This window comes from Mustelus asterias, chromosome 3 (genome assembly GCF_964213995.1).
Source record: "Mustelus asterias chromosome 3, sMusAst1.hap1.1, whole genome shotgun sequence".
Lineage (NCBI taxonomy): Eukaryota > Metazoa > Chordata > Chondrichthyes > Carcharhiniformes > Triakidae > Mustelus > Mustelus asterias.
In genome coordinates this window covers 72,906,152-72,919,845 of record NC_135803.1, presented here as the reverse complement: position 1 = coordinate 72,919,845, position 13,694 = coordinate 72,906,152, and the positions used below count along the sequence as shown (strand labels likewise).

At 43.5% G+C, this 13,694-nt stretch overlaps 1 protein-coding gene across 2 annotated transcripts in view; it reads left to right on the top strand.

Annotated features, from left to right (window-relative positions):
- Positions 1-13,694, top strand: part of LOC144491410 (anoctamin-7-like) — a 138,392-nt gene that overhangs the window by 59,452 nt on the left and 65,246 nt on the right. For both annotated transcript variants that reach the window (XM_078209198.1, XM_078209199.1), the window contains exons 6-11: positions 1,562-1,698; positions 2,149-2,206; positions 3,660-3,770; positions 6,061-6,226; positions 7,999-8,089; positions 8,479-8,575. In XM_078209198.1, coding sequence (XP_078065324.1) covers positions 1,562-1,698; positions 2,149-2,206; positions 3,660-3,770; positions 6,061-6,226; positions 7,999-8,089; positions 8,479-8,575 — 660 coding nt within the window. The remainder of the gene's footprint in view (positions 1-1,561; positions 1,699-2,148; positions 2,207-3,659; positions 3,771-6,060; positions 6,227-7,998; positions 8,090-8,478; positions 8,576-13,694) is intronic.

The following is a 13,694-nucleotide window of genomic DNA, read 5'->3' as shown; positions in this document are numbered from 1 at the left end:
GGAATTTCACAGTAACTTCATTGCAGTGTTAATGTAGGCCTTACTTGTGACTAATGAATAAATAAACTTTGTGGTGGCCTTTAACAGGGAAGCAATACAATAAGCAATATTTGTAATTCTTTAAAAGGTCTATGGGATGTATAATTGTTTTTCAGAATGTTTGAAAAGTACTTGTAAGAGTTTGCATCAATTGTAAAGAGATCAATACTAAGAAATACTAATTCATGTGACCTGGCGATCTTTGACCTGGAAGCAACATCAACAGGAAAGAAGTTAAAAAAGTTTACAGGGCAGGATTTTGTGGCCATGCTCGCTCCAAGACCAGGGCATTGTCCACCCATAGTTTGGCTGGCAGACATAAAGGAGTGCTACGGATACAAAGAAGATCCAATTGGAGGAGCTGGAGGATGAAGGTGATCAGCCAGCTTGGATTTATGAAAGGCAGATTGTGTTTGATTAATGGATTTTTTTTGATGAAGTAACAATGAAGGTTGACGAAGGCGATGTGGTAGATGTGGCCTATATGGAGTTTAAGAAAGCTTTTGACAAAATGCTACCTTAAAGATTGGTTAACAAAATAGTGGCTCTTTGAAGGAGGATGGTCAGCATCAATTGGATAAAAAGTTAGTTTAAGGACAGAAGTAAGCGGGTTATGGTTGATAGTTGTTTTTCAGATTAGAGGATGGTAAATGGTGATGGGTCACACCCAGGACCGTAGTTTCCTTGGATTGATATAAATGAGTTGGAAATTAAAATATAGAGTAAAATTTCACAGTTTGGCAAAAATACTAAACTTTGAGGAGTGGCAAACAGTGAGGATGATGTCAATCAGGTGCTTCAGGTCATAGAAAGGCCAGCAGAATAGGCAAGTGACAGATAGAATTTACCACAAGCAAATGTGAGGAGATGTATTTTGGCCAAAGGGATAGGGAGAGCCAATATAAACTTCCTATTACCATAGCAACAAGAATCTCTTCACTGTGCTTGCCTTGCTGTCCTCTTCCTTGTCCCTCACTGGCAAAGCTGTGGTGCTGGCTGGATTCCCCACCTGCTGGTCGTTCGTTGGTCAGCTGGTGTGAAATAATAGTGCATTTGGGCCTGGGGCAGGTGTTTCGACACCACTTGTATCCAGCACTGCCTTCTATTTCTGGCCTTCTCATGTGAGATCTCAGCCAAAGACTCAACTAGAACAGTGAGAGAGACATTGGCACTAGAAGCAGTGGGCAGTGTGAAGGATTTTGGGAGAGTGAGTAAAAGGTGGGGGTAAAAGCAGAGAGATACATAAAAAGAATTAGAGCTTTGGGATTGGGCAGTTTTATATCAAATTAAAGAAACACAGTATACCCGAACAGAAGTGGTGAATTAATTGTTCCTGTTGTGGGAAGCAAAGCTCATCGGGATTATTGGAACTAAGGTAGAACCATTGTCATCCCAATTGAATAAAAGTAACTGGTTCTGCAATGTGATTTAGAGACAGCCTTGTTGTGTGTTGACTAAACTGGACAGTTTGGGCAGGAGGTGTCTGACCAGTTTTATTAACCTTCACTGTTGTTTCTTTCAGGCGTCAGTACAGTCCGGCTGCAACTGGTCAGAGAAGTTACTCTCAAAGCTGAGACTCTATAATGTCATGTACGAAGGCATTCCGAACAACCCCCTAGAATATTTCACCTGCCCGTTCCAACACTCCAAGTTAGAAAGGTCTGTACGAAATGGATTCTATGATCAAGTTCAGCCACCCTGTAAAAGATGGAACAATAGACTTGAGGGTAATTTTTCCGGTCCCTTCCGCCGTGGGAATCGTCGCGGAAGGGATGGACAATTTAAGAGGCCTATTGAGACTATTGAGAGGCCAGTTGACTTTGGGAATTTCCAGTTTTGGGACGGGTTGGACTGGAAAATCCCATCCTTGCATTTTGATTGTGTCCCTGGGGACCCAAGGCAAGGAAGTACTTTTGAAGTGTAGTCACTGTTGCAATGTGGAAAACATGGCAGCCAATTTTCCCACAACAAGTGATAACAGGGTGCATGTCAATTGATAAAGTCAAAGCTAAAACGTACAGCCTTTCCTTATTGCGAGAGTTTATTGACTTGTTTTACACTTTAGAGAAGTTGGGAGAGAATTAATTACTTGCGATATTTTCTGTGCAGGTATTTAAACAGTAAAAACCCAGAGGACTTCTTCACCACCACACAAAGGCATCAGATAGTAAGTACTGGACTCTCTGGGTAACCTCTCTGTTATATATTTAAGTGGCCGATTGCTTTAAGTGCTGGTCACATGATGATGATATCATGTTTCATAGGCCCATGTTTAGTTTCATTTTCTGTTCTGTGCTGAGAACATCTCTTTTAATAAACCTGTTGTGTGTTACTTTGAATCTACATGTGCAAACCATGTCTTTTTCTTTTTGTTCAAAACCCATAACCCCTAATATAGTTAGAACATTACACTACCCTTCCTGGAACAGGATGCCAAGCCCCACCCAACCACTGATACAATGCTGTTTGCTGTCAACGTGTCCTTATGGCTGGGGAAATTATGACTAAGGCACTTTGTTCCTTGTTGGTGTGTGAAAGTTCAATTCAGGTTGTTAGCAATGAAGATGGTTCTTTAAGCTGTAGCATTTTTTCGGAGCACTGCTGGTTCTGGAGCACTTGTTACTGGGAATTGAATGGCCGGCGGATAATGGGCAATGGGCTGTGTGTGATTCTAAAGTGCTGTACATGTGCAGGCTCAACAAAGTACCACGCTCATCCTCTTGTACATGTCTCTTATTTATTTTTTAATCTACAAGGGGCAATGTTATGACATAACGGATAGCGGATGTTCTTCCTTTCAAGCCTCTGTTTGTGCAGCTTCTGATGAAGGAGCCCAGAGGTGTGAGAATGCCCCTACACACACTGGGCTCAGTGCTACAGATAAATCTGACTGCAACTTGACCTTTTGGAAGTCCGAATCTCAGTACTCGTGGGTGTGAGCTGGTGGCTCCAATCACTGGGATCGGGATTTACCGCTCCTGTTTTTTTCCGGCAGCTTTGGCGACAGGAGCGAAAAATCCGGCAAGATGCCCCAATTGCATTTCACGCTACCATAAAAGTATGCCAGGATTGCCCCTGACGCCTGCCAGTGACATAATGTCAGGAACATCATTCCCATTTATTTACATCTCATTATCAGGTTTCTACGCCTGAATCATTCCCCCTCCGCACCACAAGAAAGTTGACCACGTCAGTGTGAGGATAGACCACTGTGAGTCCTGAATGGCCTCCCAAAGAGTGCGCCTGGCGAGCATTCCTCCCAGAGGAGCTCAGGTGAGTGCATCGCTTAGGGAGAGGGTAATGTCTGGGTTCTACTCCATACAATTCCCAGCACCGCCTGCACACGTGTCCACCCCCCGGCCCTGGCACTTCTCCCAGACACGACCACCCACACTGTCCCCTGGAACTGGGAAGGTCGGGTTGGGGGGTTTCTGGTTAACTTTTGTTGCATGGGAACAGCCTTTTAAAAATGGCAGCCCAACCTTCAACCCCAACCTGAGGTCAGGCTCAATCAGACATTTGCCGATATTCTGGAAAATTCCACCCTGGATCTTGTCACATCTTGGCTTTTTTAACAGATGTATCTGATCTGATTCTGTTTTCTTTTCCCCCTTGGACAGGTTTATGAAATATTAGCGAGGACTAAATATGGGAATCGGCGAAGAGCCCAGATTGGCATCACCAATCTATTAAGGGACAATGTGTTTTCAGCGGCATTTCCCCTTCATGATGTAAGAGTTTTGCTTTGTTTGTGAGCTTGAGTTCTAGTTCCAAATTTCAGAGATACTTTAATCATCATACGCCTTTCAAATGTAGGTACAATACCTCAAATCTGGCTATCCAAAAACAAACGGTGTCTAAAAACATGAAAAATGTCCGGAAATTCTTTAAGCGGGCCATGCAAGAATTCTGACTGCTATTAAACTGAATGACAAATACTTCCTGGCTTGTTCAGGGAGTTGCTGCTTTGGCGCAGTGATGCGACCCTTGACCCTACCCAATCAAGCTCGGAAGAGTTTGGGGATTTGCACTCCTGCACACAGCTTCCATCCTGAGTGTTTCTCTAGTGCTCCAGTGACCCAAAGTGAACACAGTTTTCTAAGTTGTGGCCTTATCAAAGCATTGTCCTGCTTTGGTGTGGCTACCTTGGATTATGTTTCTACTCGTGGGAGAGCCTATGTAATAATGACCATCAGTATAAGAGTGGGAAGGAATTGGGAAGAAACTTCTTTATTTAAGAGCGATTTGAAGGTGGAACCTGCCCTATGTAGTGCATTTTGGAGCAAATCTGAAATTCGTGAAGCTAATGAGCAGAAAAGAGTCACAAAGACCTCTGTGATTCCATGCTCACACTCTTGGATGCTCCCTGTCGGATATGCATAGGTGGAAGATTCATCCTGACCAGTCTGACCGAAGACCTCACTCAGACAAAAGTACTGGTGTGGTAGAATTATTTCACCCAGTTTATGGAGCTGAGAGAAGTATACAGGGAAGGCATTGCTGGAGTAATCTCTGATCAGCCTGTTGGGGTGCTAGACCAGAATCCCAAAATTACATTAGAAAGCCAGACTAGACCCCAACAATTTTTCTATTTTGGCATATATGCGAGGAAAGGATACTTCCTAACAGGAATTATTCCACTGACAAATTAGGGATCTTTTATAGTAAAACCAACTTTATTTAATAACACAGTTAAAAATATCTCTAACAAGTGAAGCAGCGTAACTATGTGATATTAGTGTACCTTTAAGAGGCTTTTTAAAATCATGGTCAAAGCCTTGGGTGATGTCATTGCTGGAAGAAAAAAAACTGTGGGCAGATCAGGTGACCGAAGTTTTTCAGTTTTTAGTTTCGATTTGGCTGCCATGTTAGAGGCAGTCTTAGAAGAAAGCTGGGAAAAGAAGTCTCTCTCTCTGTTTTGCTTTGAAAATTTTACCAGTTAGCTGAAAGAAAGGCTTGTTGCCATGCTGCAGAAGAATCTATGCTTTGGTGTTTTGGAGAGTTGATTTAACTACAAACTGCTCCGAGTTTTCAAGAACATTTGAAATCAGTATTCAACCCAGGGAACTGGATTCCAGTATCATGTGAGCTTTAGACTGTGCAGTGACAAACCTATTTGAAGGGTTTTGTTTATTGGATATTGGTTTTGATTGGAACATCTGATATATTGATTAAGGGTTATACATTATTGTGGTTGTTTTGTTTTCACTTGTAATTGATAAAAGTTATAGCTAATTTTCATTCTGTATTTGTTAACAATATTCTTAAATAAACTTTGTTTGATAAAAGCTTCCTGGGTCTTTTGAATCATACCTGAAGTGGAACATATCATGCTTATCCGAGCCAAATTCAAGATGCAAAACTTATGATTCAGACAGACTTCATAAAACACTTTGGAGTTTCTAACCTGAACCATAACAATTATTAACTGTTGAATAATATTTAAAATTGAAAGGAAGCAACTTTACTTTCTATCTTATGACTGTTTCAGTTCCAAATAAGCAACATTCCTCTTAGAGATGTAGATGCCACTTTAAATATAGTTAGCAACCATAAATATACTTGCTATTAATTGTGTTAACAGTGTTGAATCTTTCAGAGAGATCTTGTGGAGCGAGAGAGATTTCTCAGAAACAGCCTGCACATGCTTGTGACTTCAGCAGAGCTGCATTCCAAACTGCAAAATCTCCCTTCTCCCTGCACAGACCTAATTCTTTACATTATCACATGACCCTGTCAATCAAACTCCCAAGGGATCTCCTTGGTATAAGCAAAAGCCCATCTGCTCTATGAAAGTAACAAATTTCTAGCTAAAATGATTAACTAACTTGCTTTTCCATCCTAGAGCTAAATGTTTTCCAGACATTCAGACTGCCCGCTGAAAAAATCTGAAATTTTAAACATTTCCCCTTAAAAAAGAAAAAAACATTTATATATATTTACAATTAATTGCATGTGTCTCATCATACAGCCCTCAAGAGCCAAGCAATCGCTAACAATTAGAATTGGTTTTGTTTGCAGGGTCCATACAAGGCCCCGGATAAGGTCACACGTCCTGAGGAACTCAGCCATAGACAGGTACTGTACAAATACTGGGCTTGCTGGGGCAGATGGTACAAATACCAGCCCCTGGACCATATCCGGGATTACTTTGGAGAGAAGATTGCTTTTTACTTCGCCTGGATTGGTATGTTTCTGCCTGAATGGCTCTTTAGTTAATCTTTTTCAAATAGTCTGAAATCCACAATGGAGAAGGATGCCCAGAATCAGCCCCATCGCTCAATCCACCAACTCCCTCAGCTAGCCAGCAAATCCACCTGAAACCTTTTGCCTGCTATCTGATTCCCTGGACAGCCCTCTGTGTAAAATGCCTGTGCACTAATCACCTCTTCTAACTCCAAACCCATGTCCCTTTGGTTTGTCTTTATTAAGAACATTTTCGGAGTGCTCCTGTGGCTCAGTTAATGCATGCACCACCCATGCAGCAGCAAGCCAGTGAAAGACAAATCCCAGGGGCCAATCACCAGTTTGCACTGAGCTAGCCCACCTCATCTCTGGGTACTCTGGACGGCCTCAATGGGGGAGCTTTTAACCTAACCCACTGTCTGCTGGTTGTCAATATTACTCTTCCTGTCTGTAAACCAAGCACTTTATTTCTAGAGGGATTGATAGGAAAAGTAAGGAGGTCATTTTGAACCTTGGTTAGAATGCTTTTAAGAATACTCTGTGCAGTTCTATCACCTTATAGAAAAATGGATATACAAATGGCACAGTGGTTAGCACTGCTGCCTCACAGCGCCAGGACCCTGGGTTCAATTCCGGCCTCAGGTGACTGTCTGTGTGGAGTTTGCACGTTCTTCCCTTGTCCTCCGGGTGCTCCGGTTTCCTCCCACAGTCCAAAGATGTGCAGGTTAGGTTAATTGGCCGTGCTAAATTGCCCCTTTGTCCCAAGATTTTTAGGTCAGGGGGATTAGCAGGGTAAATACGTGGAGTTACGGGGATAGGACCTGGGTGGGATTGTTGTCGGTGCAAGTTGAATGGGTCGAATGGCCTCCTTCTGCACTGTAGGGATTCTATGATTCTGCGAAATATACAAATTACAATCAGGACTAGGCCTGGATATCGAGGCACTGGAGACATTTACAAGGATGGTGTCAGAACTAAAGTAAAGGATTAATTGGCCGGGTCTCTTCTCTGTTGAAGAAAGAAGGCTGAAGGGGGTGACCTAATAGAGGTCTTTCAAAATTTGAAAAGGTTTTTGGGAGAAGGGGTTGGATTTGATGTCTGCAAATCAGGTGGGTCAGCACCCCTTGTTTTATTTCCCCCCCCCCACCACCATCACCTCACCGCTGCCACCCTCCCGCCTCCCTCCCCACCACTGCCACTCCAAAGAGTGGTGGGAATGTGGAACTCCCTATCACATATCACTCTCCGGCCCCGCTGACCGGCAGGATTTCTTGGCCCTGTCAAAGTCAATGGACTCTCTGCTGGTTTGCTGCCTCTGCCACGATGTTGCCAGAAATTCCCCATCAAAATATTTGAAGCAAGTAATGTAGATGTGTTTAAGAGGAATCTAGACAAGCATACGAGGGAGAACCTAGCAGTGGATTTAAATGAGAAAAGGTGACCCGGCCGGATAGCGTTAATGGCCTATCCCTGTGCCATATATCTTAGGGGATTCTGTGTCCCCTGGGGTATCCATTATCCCAGCATTGCCTCATCGGCAGTCTCTGACCCTATCCCTCAGCCTGTGATACATGATATACAACTAGGACACACACTGTCTCCCAGGTTTATAAAAAACTTTCATGGGATGTGGGTCCTGCTGGCTTGGCCAGCGTTTATTGGCCATCCCAAATTGCTCTTGAAGGTGGTGGTGAGCTGCCTGCCTGAAGCACTGTTGTATCCATCATGCTGGCTGTACTTTCATTAATTGATGTTACCTTGCTTTTTTTTCAGGATTTTACACTGGGTGGTTATTACCAGCAGCAGTTGTAGGAACTGTGGTCTTCTTTGTTGGAATCGCAATGATGCAAGCTGACATTCCTGCGTAAGCCCTGAACCAAACACTAACCAGAAAATAAGCAGTCCGAATAGAGTCACAATGTTCAGTGATACAATCTGAATTAAGTCAATCTGTATAGTCAAAAATGACCACTTTGTACAGAACTACAGTCTGAATGTGCTCACTCTGTACAGAGCTACAGACTGCATATGTTGAAGCTGTACAGAGCTACAGTCTGAATACGATCTTATCGTTCATTGTACAATGTTTCTTGGTCCTCCAAAGCAATGTGGTGATATCTCAGTTGGAAAGCTACTGAGAATAAGTTGACAGAATCTTGGTGTAGCCCAGGAGCACTGCGCGTGTAGCCAGTGGTGCAGACCACTCTGATACTTGATCCTGAGAACCTGCTTCTTCTCTCTGTCTATACCCAGAAAGGAAATCTGCGAACACGGAAATAATTTCACCATGTGCCCACTCTGTGTAAACTGCAAAACCTGGAAACTCTCCAGCATCTGTCCTCTCTTTAAGGTAACCCTGTTTCTTCATTCATTCAGCCTTGGGTGTGTTTGAGTGACTGGATCTGTTAGTGTAACTCATGTAGTGGAATATTCCTGTAACAATGGGTGCATCTGATGCTTCGACGAATGAGGGAGTTTGAAACTGGAACCTTAAACGTAAGATATAATCTCTTAATTGTACAGAGCTTAAGTAACACTGAGAAAAGAGAGATGCTTTTGATTTGATTTATTATTGTCACATGTATTAACATACAGTGAAAAGTATTGTTTCTTGCGCGCTATACATACAAAACATAACATTCATAGAGAAGGAAACGAGAGTGTGCAGAATGTAGTGTTAGTCATAGCTAGGGTGTAGAGAAAGATCAACTTAAGGCAAGGTAAGTCCATTCAAAAGTCTGACAGCAGCAGGGAAGAAGCTGTTCTTGTGTCGGTTGGTACGTGACCTCAGACTTTTGTATCTTTTTCCACGCCGGAAGAAGGTGGAAGAGAGAATGTCTGGGGTGCGTGGGGTCCTTAATTATGCTGGCTGCTTTGCCGAGGCAGCGGGAAGTGTAGACAGAGTCAATGGATGGGAGGCTGGTTTGCGTGATGGATTGGGCTACATTCACGACCTTTCGTAGTTCCTTGCGGTCTGGGGCAGAGCAGGGGCCATACCAAGCTGTGATACAACCAGAAAGAATGCTTTCTATGGTGTATCTGTAAAAGTTGGTGAGAGTCGTAGCTGACATGCCAAATTTCCCTAGTCTTCTGAGAAAGTAGAGACATTGGTGGGCTTTCTTAACTATAGTGTTGGCATGGGGGGGACCAGGACAGGTTGTTGGTGATCTGGACACCTAAAAACTTGAAACTCTCAACCCTTTCTACTTTGTCCCCATTGATGTAGACAGGGGCATGTTCTCCTTTACGCTTCCTGAAGTCGCTGACAATTCATTTTGTTGACATTGAGGGAGATTATTGTTGCTACACCAGTTCACCAGATTCTCTATCTCACTCCTGTACTCTGTCTCACCATTATTTGAGATCTGACCCACTACGGTGGTGTCATCAGCAAACTTAAAAATCGAATTGGAGGGGAATTTGGCCACACAGTCATAGCTGTTGAAGCTTTTCATCTTGCACTCATCAGGACACACACGAGAATGCCAAATTTCAAAGGAACAATTTATGCTGCATGAGAAAAGGGTGCTGATTATCAATTTGATCCTGGTAGATGTGTTGCCATGGAGAATGTAGCAGAGAATTGTTGTCTTTTGTTCAATGTAACCAAAGGTGCACTGCCTGGTCAAGTTCCTTTTGTCTGCAGAGGATAAGGTCCTGTCAATGAATAGATGTAATTTCCAGAAAGTGGAAGTGAGCCCCACTGATCATCTTAAACTGGTCATTGGTGTAAATTCTGAGCACCATCAGGATTGATCAGTAAGTGTTGTCCATTTGCAGAATCACACCAAACAGTATGTTCTGAGTTTTGCAAACACAGGCTGGTTGAGTACAGTTGAGGGGACAATGCTGTTTGCTGTTCGGGACAAGGGCAGCAGATACCTGGGAACACCAGCACCTGGAGATTCCCCTCCAACTCACTCGGACTTGGAAATATATCGCCGTTCCAACACTGTCGCTGGGTCCAAATCCTGGACCTCCCTCCCTAACCGCACTGGGTGTACCTACACCTCAGACACTGCAGCAGTTCAAGAAGGCTGCTCACCTCCACCTTCTGAAGGACAACTAGGGGAGAATAAATGCTGGCCTAGCCAGTGACTACCACATCTCATAAATTAATTTAACATTTAAAGAAAAAATGATCCCCCAGTGTTGGGGCATACAGCTTATGTATCTGGCATTGCTCCAGCTCCGAAATTCATATAACACCTAGCTTATTTGTATTTTAGGTAGAACATCTTTTTGGCTTAACAGCATCTGTTAGTGGCAAATACCACTCACGTTGTTACTGTATAGTTACAGCGTGAAACGGCTAGTTTCACCTGTCGCTCAGATTTTTGAGATAGGATTTCAGTGCTGGTGTGATGCCAGGGACATAGATGGTATATTCCAATGATTGATGGATCATATCAAATAGCACATCACCATGGCTCTTCATAATAGGTGGTGTACTCACCATACTCAACTACTCTTTGTAGCCTCACACAAACTTGTACAGCATTAACAGAGCATCAGAATAGGAGCAGGCCATTCATAGAAACATAGAAAATCAGAGCAGGAGTAGGCCATTCGGTCCTTTGAGCCTGCTCCGTCATTCAATGATCGCGGCTGATTCTCTATCTCAACACCATACTTCAGAGCTCTCCACTTACCCCTTGATACCTTTAGTCTAGAAATCTATAAAGGTGCTATATTTAAATGCCCGCAGTGTCCGGAACAAGGTAGATGAGCTTGTGGCCCAGATTGTGACTGGCAGGTATGATGTGGTAGGCATCACAGAGACGTGGTTGCAGGGGGTTCAGGACTGGCAGTTAAACATCCAGGGATTCACAACCTATCGAAAAGACAGAGAGGTGGGTAGAGGGGGCGGGGTTGCCTTGTTAATTAGAAATGAAATTAAATCAATAGCACTAAACGACATAGGGTCAGACGATGTGGAGTCTGTGTGGGTAGAGTTGAGGAACCACAAAGGCAAAAAAACCATAATGGGAGTTATGTACAGGCCTCCTGACAGTGGTCAGGACCAGGGGCACAAAATGCACCATGAAATAGAAAGGGCATGTCAGAAAGGCAAGGTCACAGTGATCATGGGGGATTTCAATATGCAGGTGGACTGGGTAAATAATGTTGCCAGTGGACCCAAAGAAAGGGAATTCATTGAATGTTTACAGGATGGCTTTTTGGAACAGCTTGTGATGGAGCCCACGAGGGAACAGGCTATTCTGGACTTAGTGTTATGTAATGAGCCAGACGTGATAAAAGATCTTAAAGTAAGGGAACACTTAGGAAGCAGTGATCATAATATGGTAGAATTCAGTCTGCAATTTGAAAGAAGGAAGGCAGAATCAGATGTGAAGGTTCTACAGTTAAATAAAGGTAATTACAGGCGCATGAGGGAGGAACTGACAAAAATCGACTGGAAGCAGAGCCTAGTGGGAAAGACAGTAGAACAGCAATGGCAGGAGTTTCTGGGAGTAATTGAGGACACAGTGCAGAGGTTCATCCCAAACAAAAGAAAGGTTATCAGAGGGGGGATTAGGCAGCCATGGCTGACAAAGGAAGTCAGGGAATGCATCAAGGCAAAAGAGAGAGCCTATAATGTGGCAAAGAGTAGTGGGAAGTCAGAAGATTGGGAAGGCTATAAAAACAAACAGAGGATAACAAAGAGAGAAATAAGGAAGGAGAGGATCAAATATGAAGGTAGGCTAGCCAGTAACATTAGGAATGATAGTAAAAGTTTCTTTAAATACATTAAAAACAAACGGGAGGCAAAAGTAGACATTGGGCCGCTCCAAAATGACGCTGGTAATCTAGTGATGGGAGACAAGGAAATAGCTGAGGAACTTAATAAGTACTTTGCGTCAGTCTTCACAGTAGAAGACATGAGTAATATCCCAACAATTCAGGAAAGTCAGGGGGCAGAGTTGAATATGGTTGCCATCACAAAGGAGAAAGTGCTAGAGAAACTAAAAGGTCTGAAAATTGATAAATCTCCGGGCCCAGATGGGCTACATCCTAGAGTTCTAAAGGAGATAGCTGAAGAAATAGTGGAGGCGTTAGTTATGATCTTTCAAAAGTCACTGGAGTCAGGGAAAGTCCCAGAGGATTGGAAAATCGCTGTTGTAACCCCACTGTTCAAGAAGGGAACAAGAAAAAAGATGGAAAATTATAGGCCAATTAGCCTAACCTCAGTTGTTGGCAAAATTCTAGAATCCATCGTTAAGGATGAGATTTCTAAATTCTTGGAAGTGCAGGGTCGGATTAGGACAAGTCAGCATGGATTTAGTAAGGGGAGGTCGTGCCTGACAAACCTGTTAGAGTTCTTTGAAGAGATAACAAATAGGTTAGACCAAGGAGAGCCAATGGATGTTATCTATCTTGACTTCCAAAAGGCCTTTGACAAGGTGCCTCACGGGAGACTGCTGAGTAAAATAAGGGCCCATGGTATTCGAGGCAAGGTACGAACATGGATTGACGATTGGCTGTCAGACAGAAGGCAGAGAGTTGGGATAAAAGGTTCTTTCTCAGAATGGCAACCGGTGACAAGTGGTTTCCCGCAGGGTTCAGTGTTGGGGCCACAGCTATTCTCTTTTTATATTAACGATCTAGATGACGGGACTGGGGGCATTCTGGCCAAGTTTGCCGATGATACAAAGATAGGTGGAGGGGCAGGTAGTATTGAGGAGGTGGGGAGGCTGCAGAAAGATTTAGACAGTTTAGGAGAGTGGTCCAAGAAGTGGCTGATGAAATTCAACGTGGGCAAGTGCGAGGTCGTGCACTTTGGAAAAAAGAATAGAGGCATGGACTATTTTCTAAACGGTGACAAAATTCATAATGCTAAAGTGCAAAGGGACTTGGGAGTCCTAGTCCAGGATTCTCTAAAGGTAAACTTGCAGGTTGAGTCCGTAATTAAGAAAGCAAATGTAATGTTGTCATTTATCTCAAGAGGCTTGGAATACAAAAGCAGGGATGTACTTCTGAGGCTTTATAAAGCACTGGTTAGGCCCCATTTGGAGTACTGTGAGCAATTTTGGGCCCCACACCTCAGGAAGGACATACTGGCACTGGAGCGGGTCCAGCAGAGATTCACACGGATGATCCCAGGAATGGTAGGCCTGACATACGATGAACGTCTGAGGATCGTGGGATTATATTCATTGGAGTTTAGGAGGTTGAGGGGAGATCTGATAGAGACTTACAAGATAATGAACGGCTTAGATAGAATGGACGTAGGGAAGTTGTTTCCATTAGCAGGGGAGACTAGGACGCGGGGGCACAGCCTTAGAATAAAAGGGAGTCACTTTAGAACAGAGACGAGGAGAAATTTCTTCAGCCAGAGAGTGGTAGGTCTGTGGAATTCATTGCCACAGAGGGCTGTGGAGGCCGAGACGTTGAGCGTCTTCAAGACAGAAATTGATAAATTCTTGATTTCTCGAGGAATTAAGGGCTATGGGGAGAGAGCGGGTAAA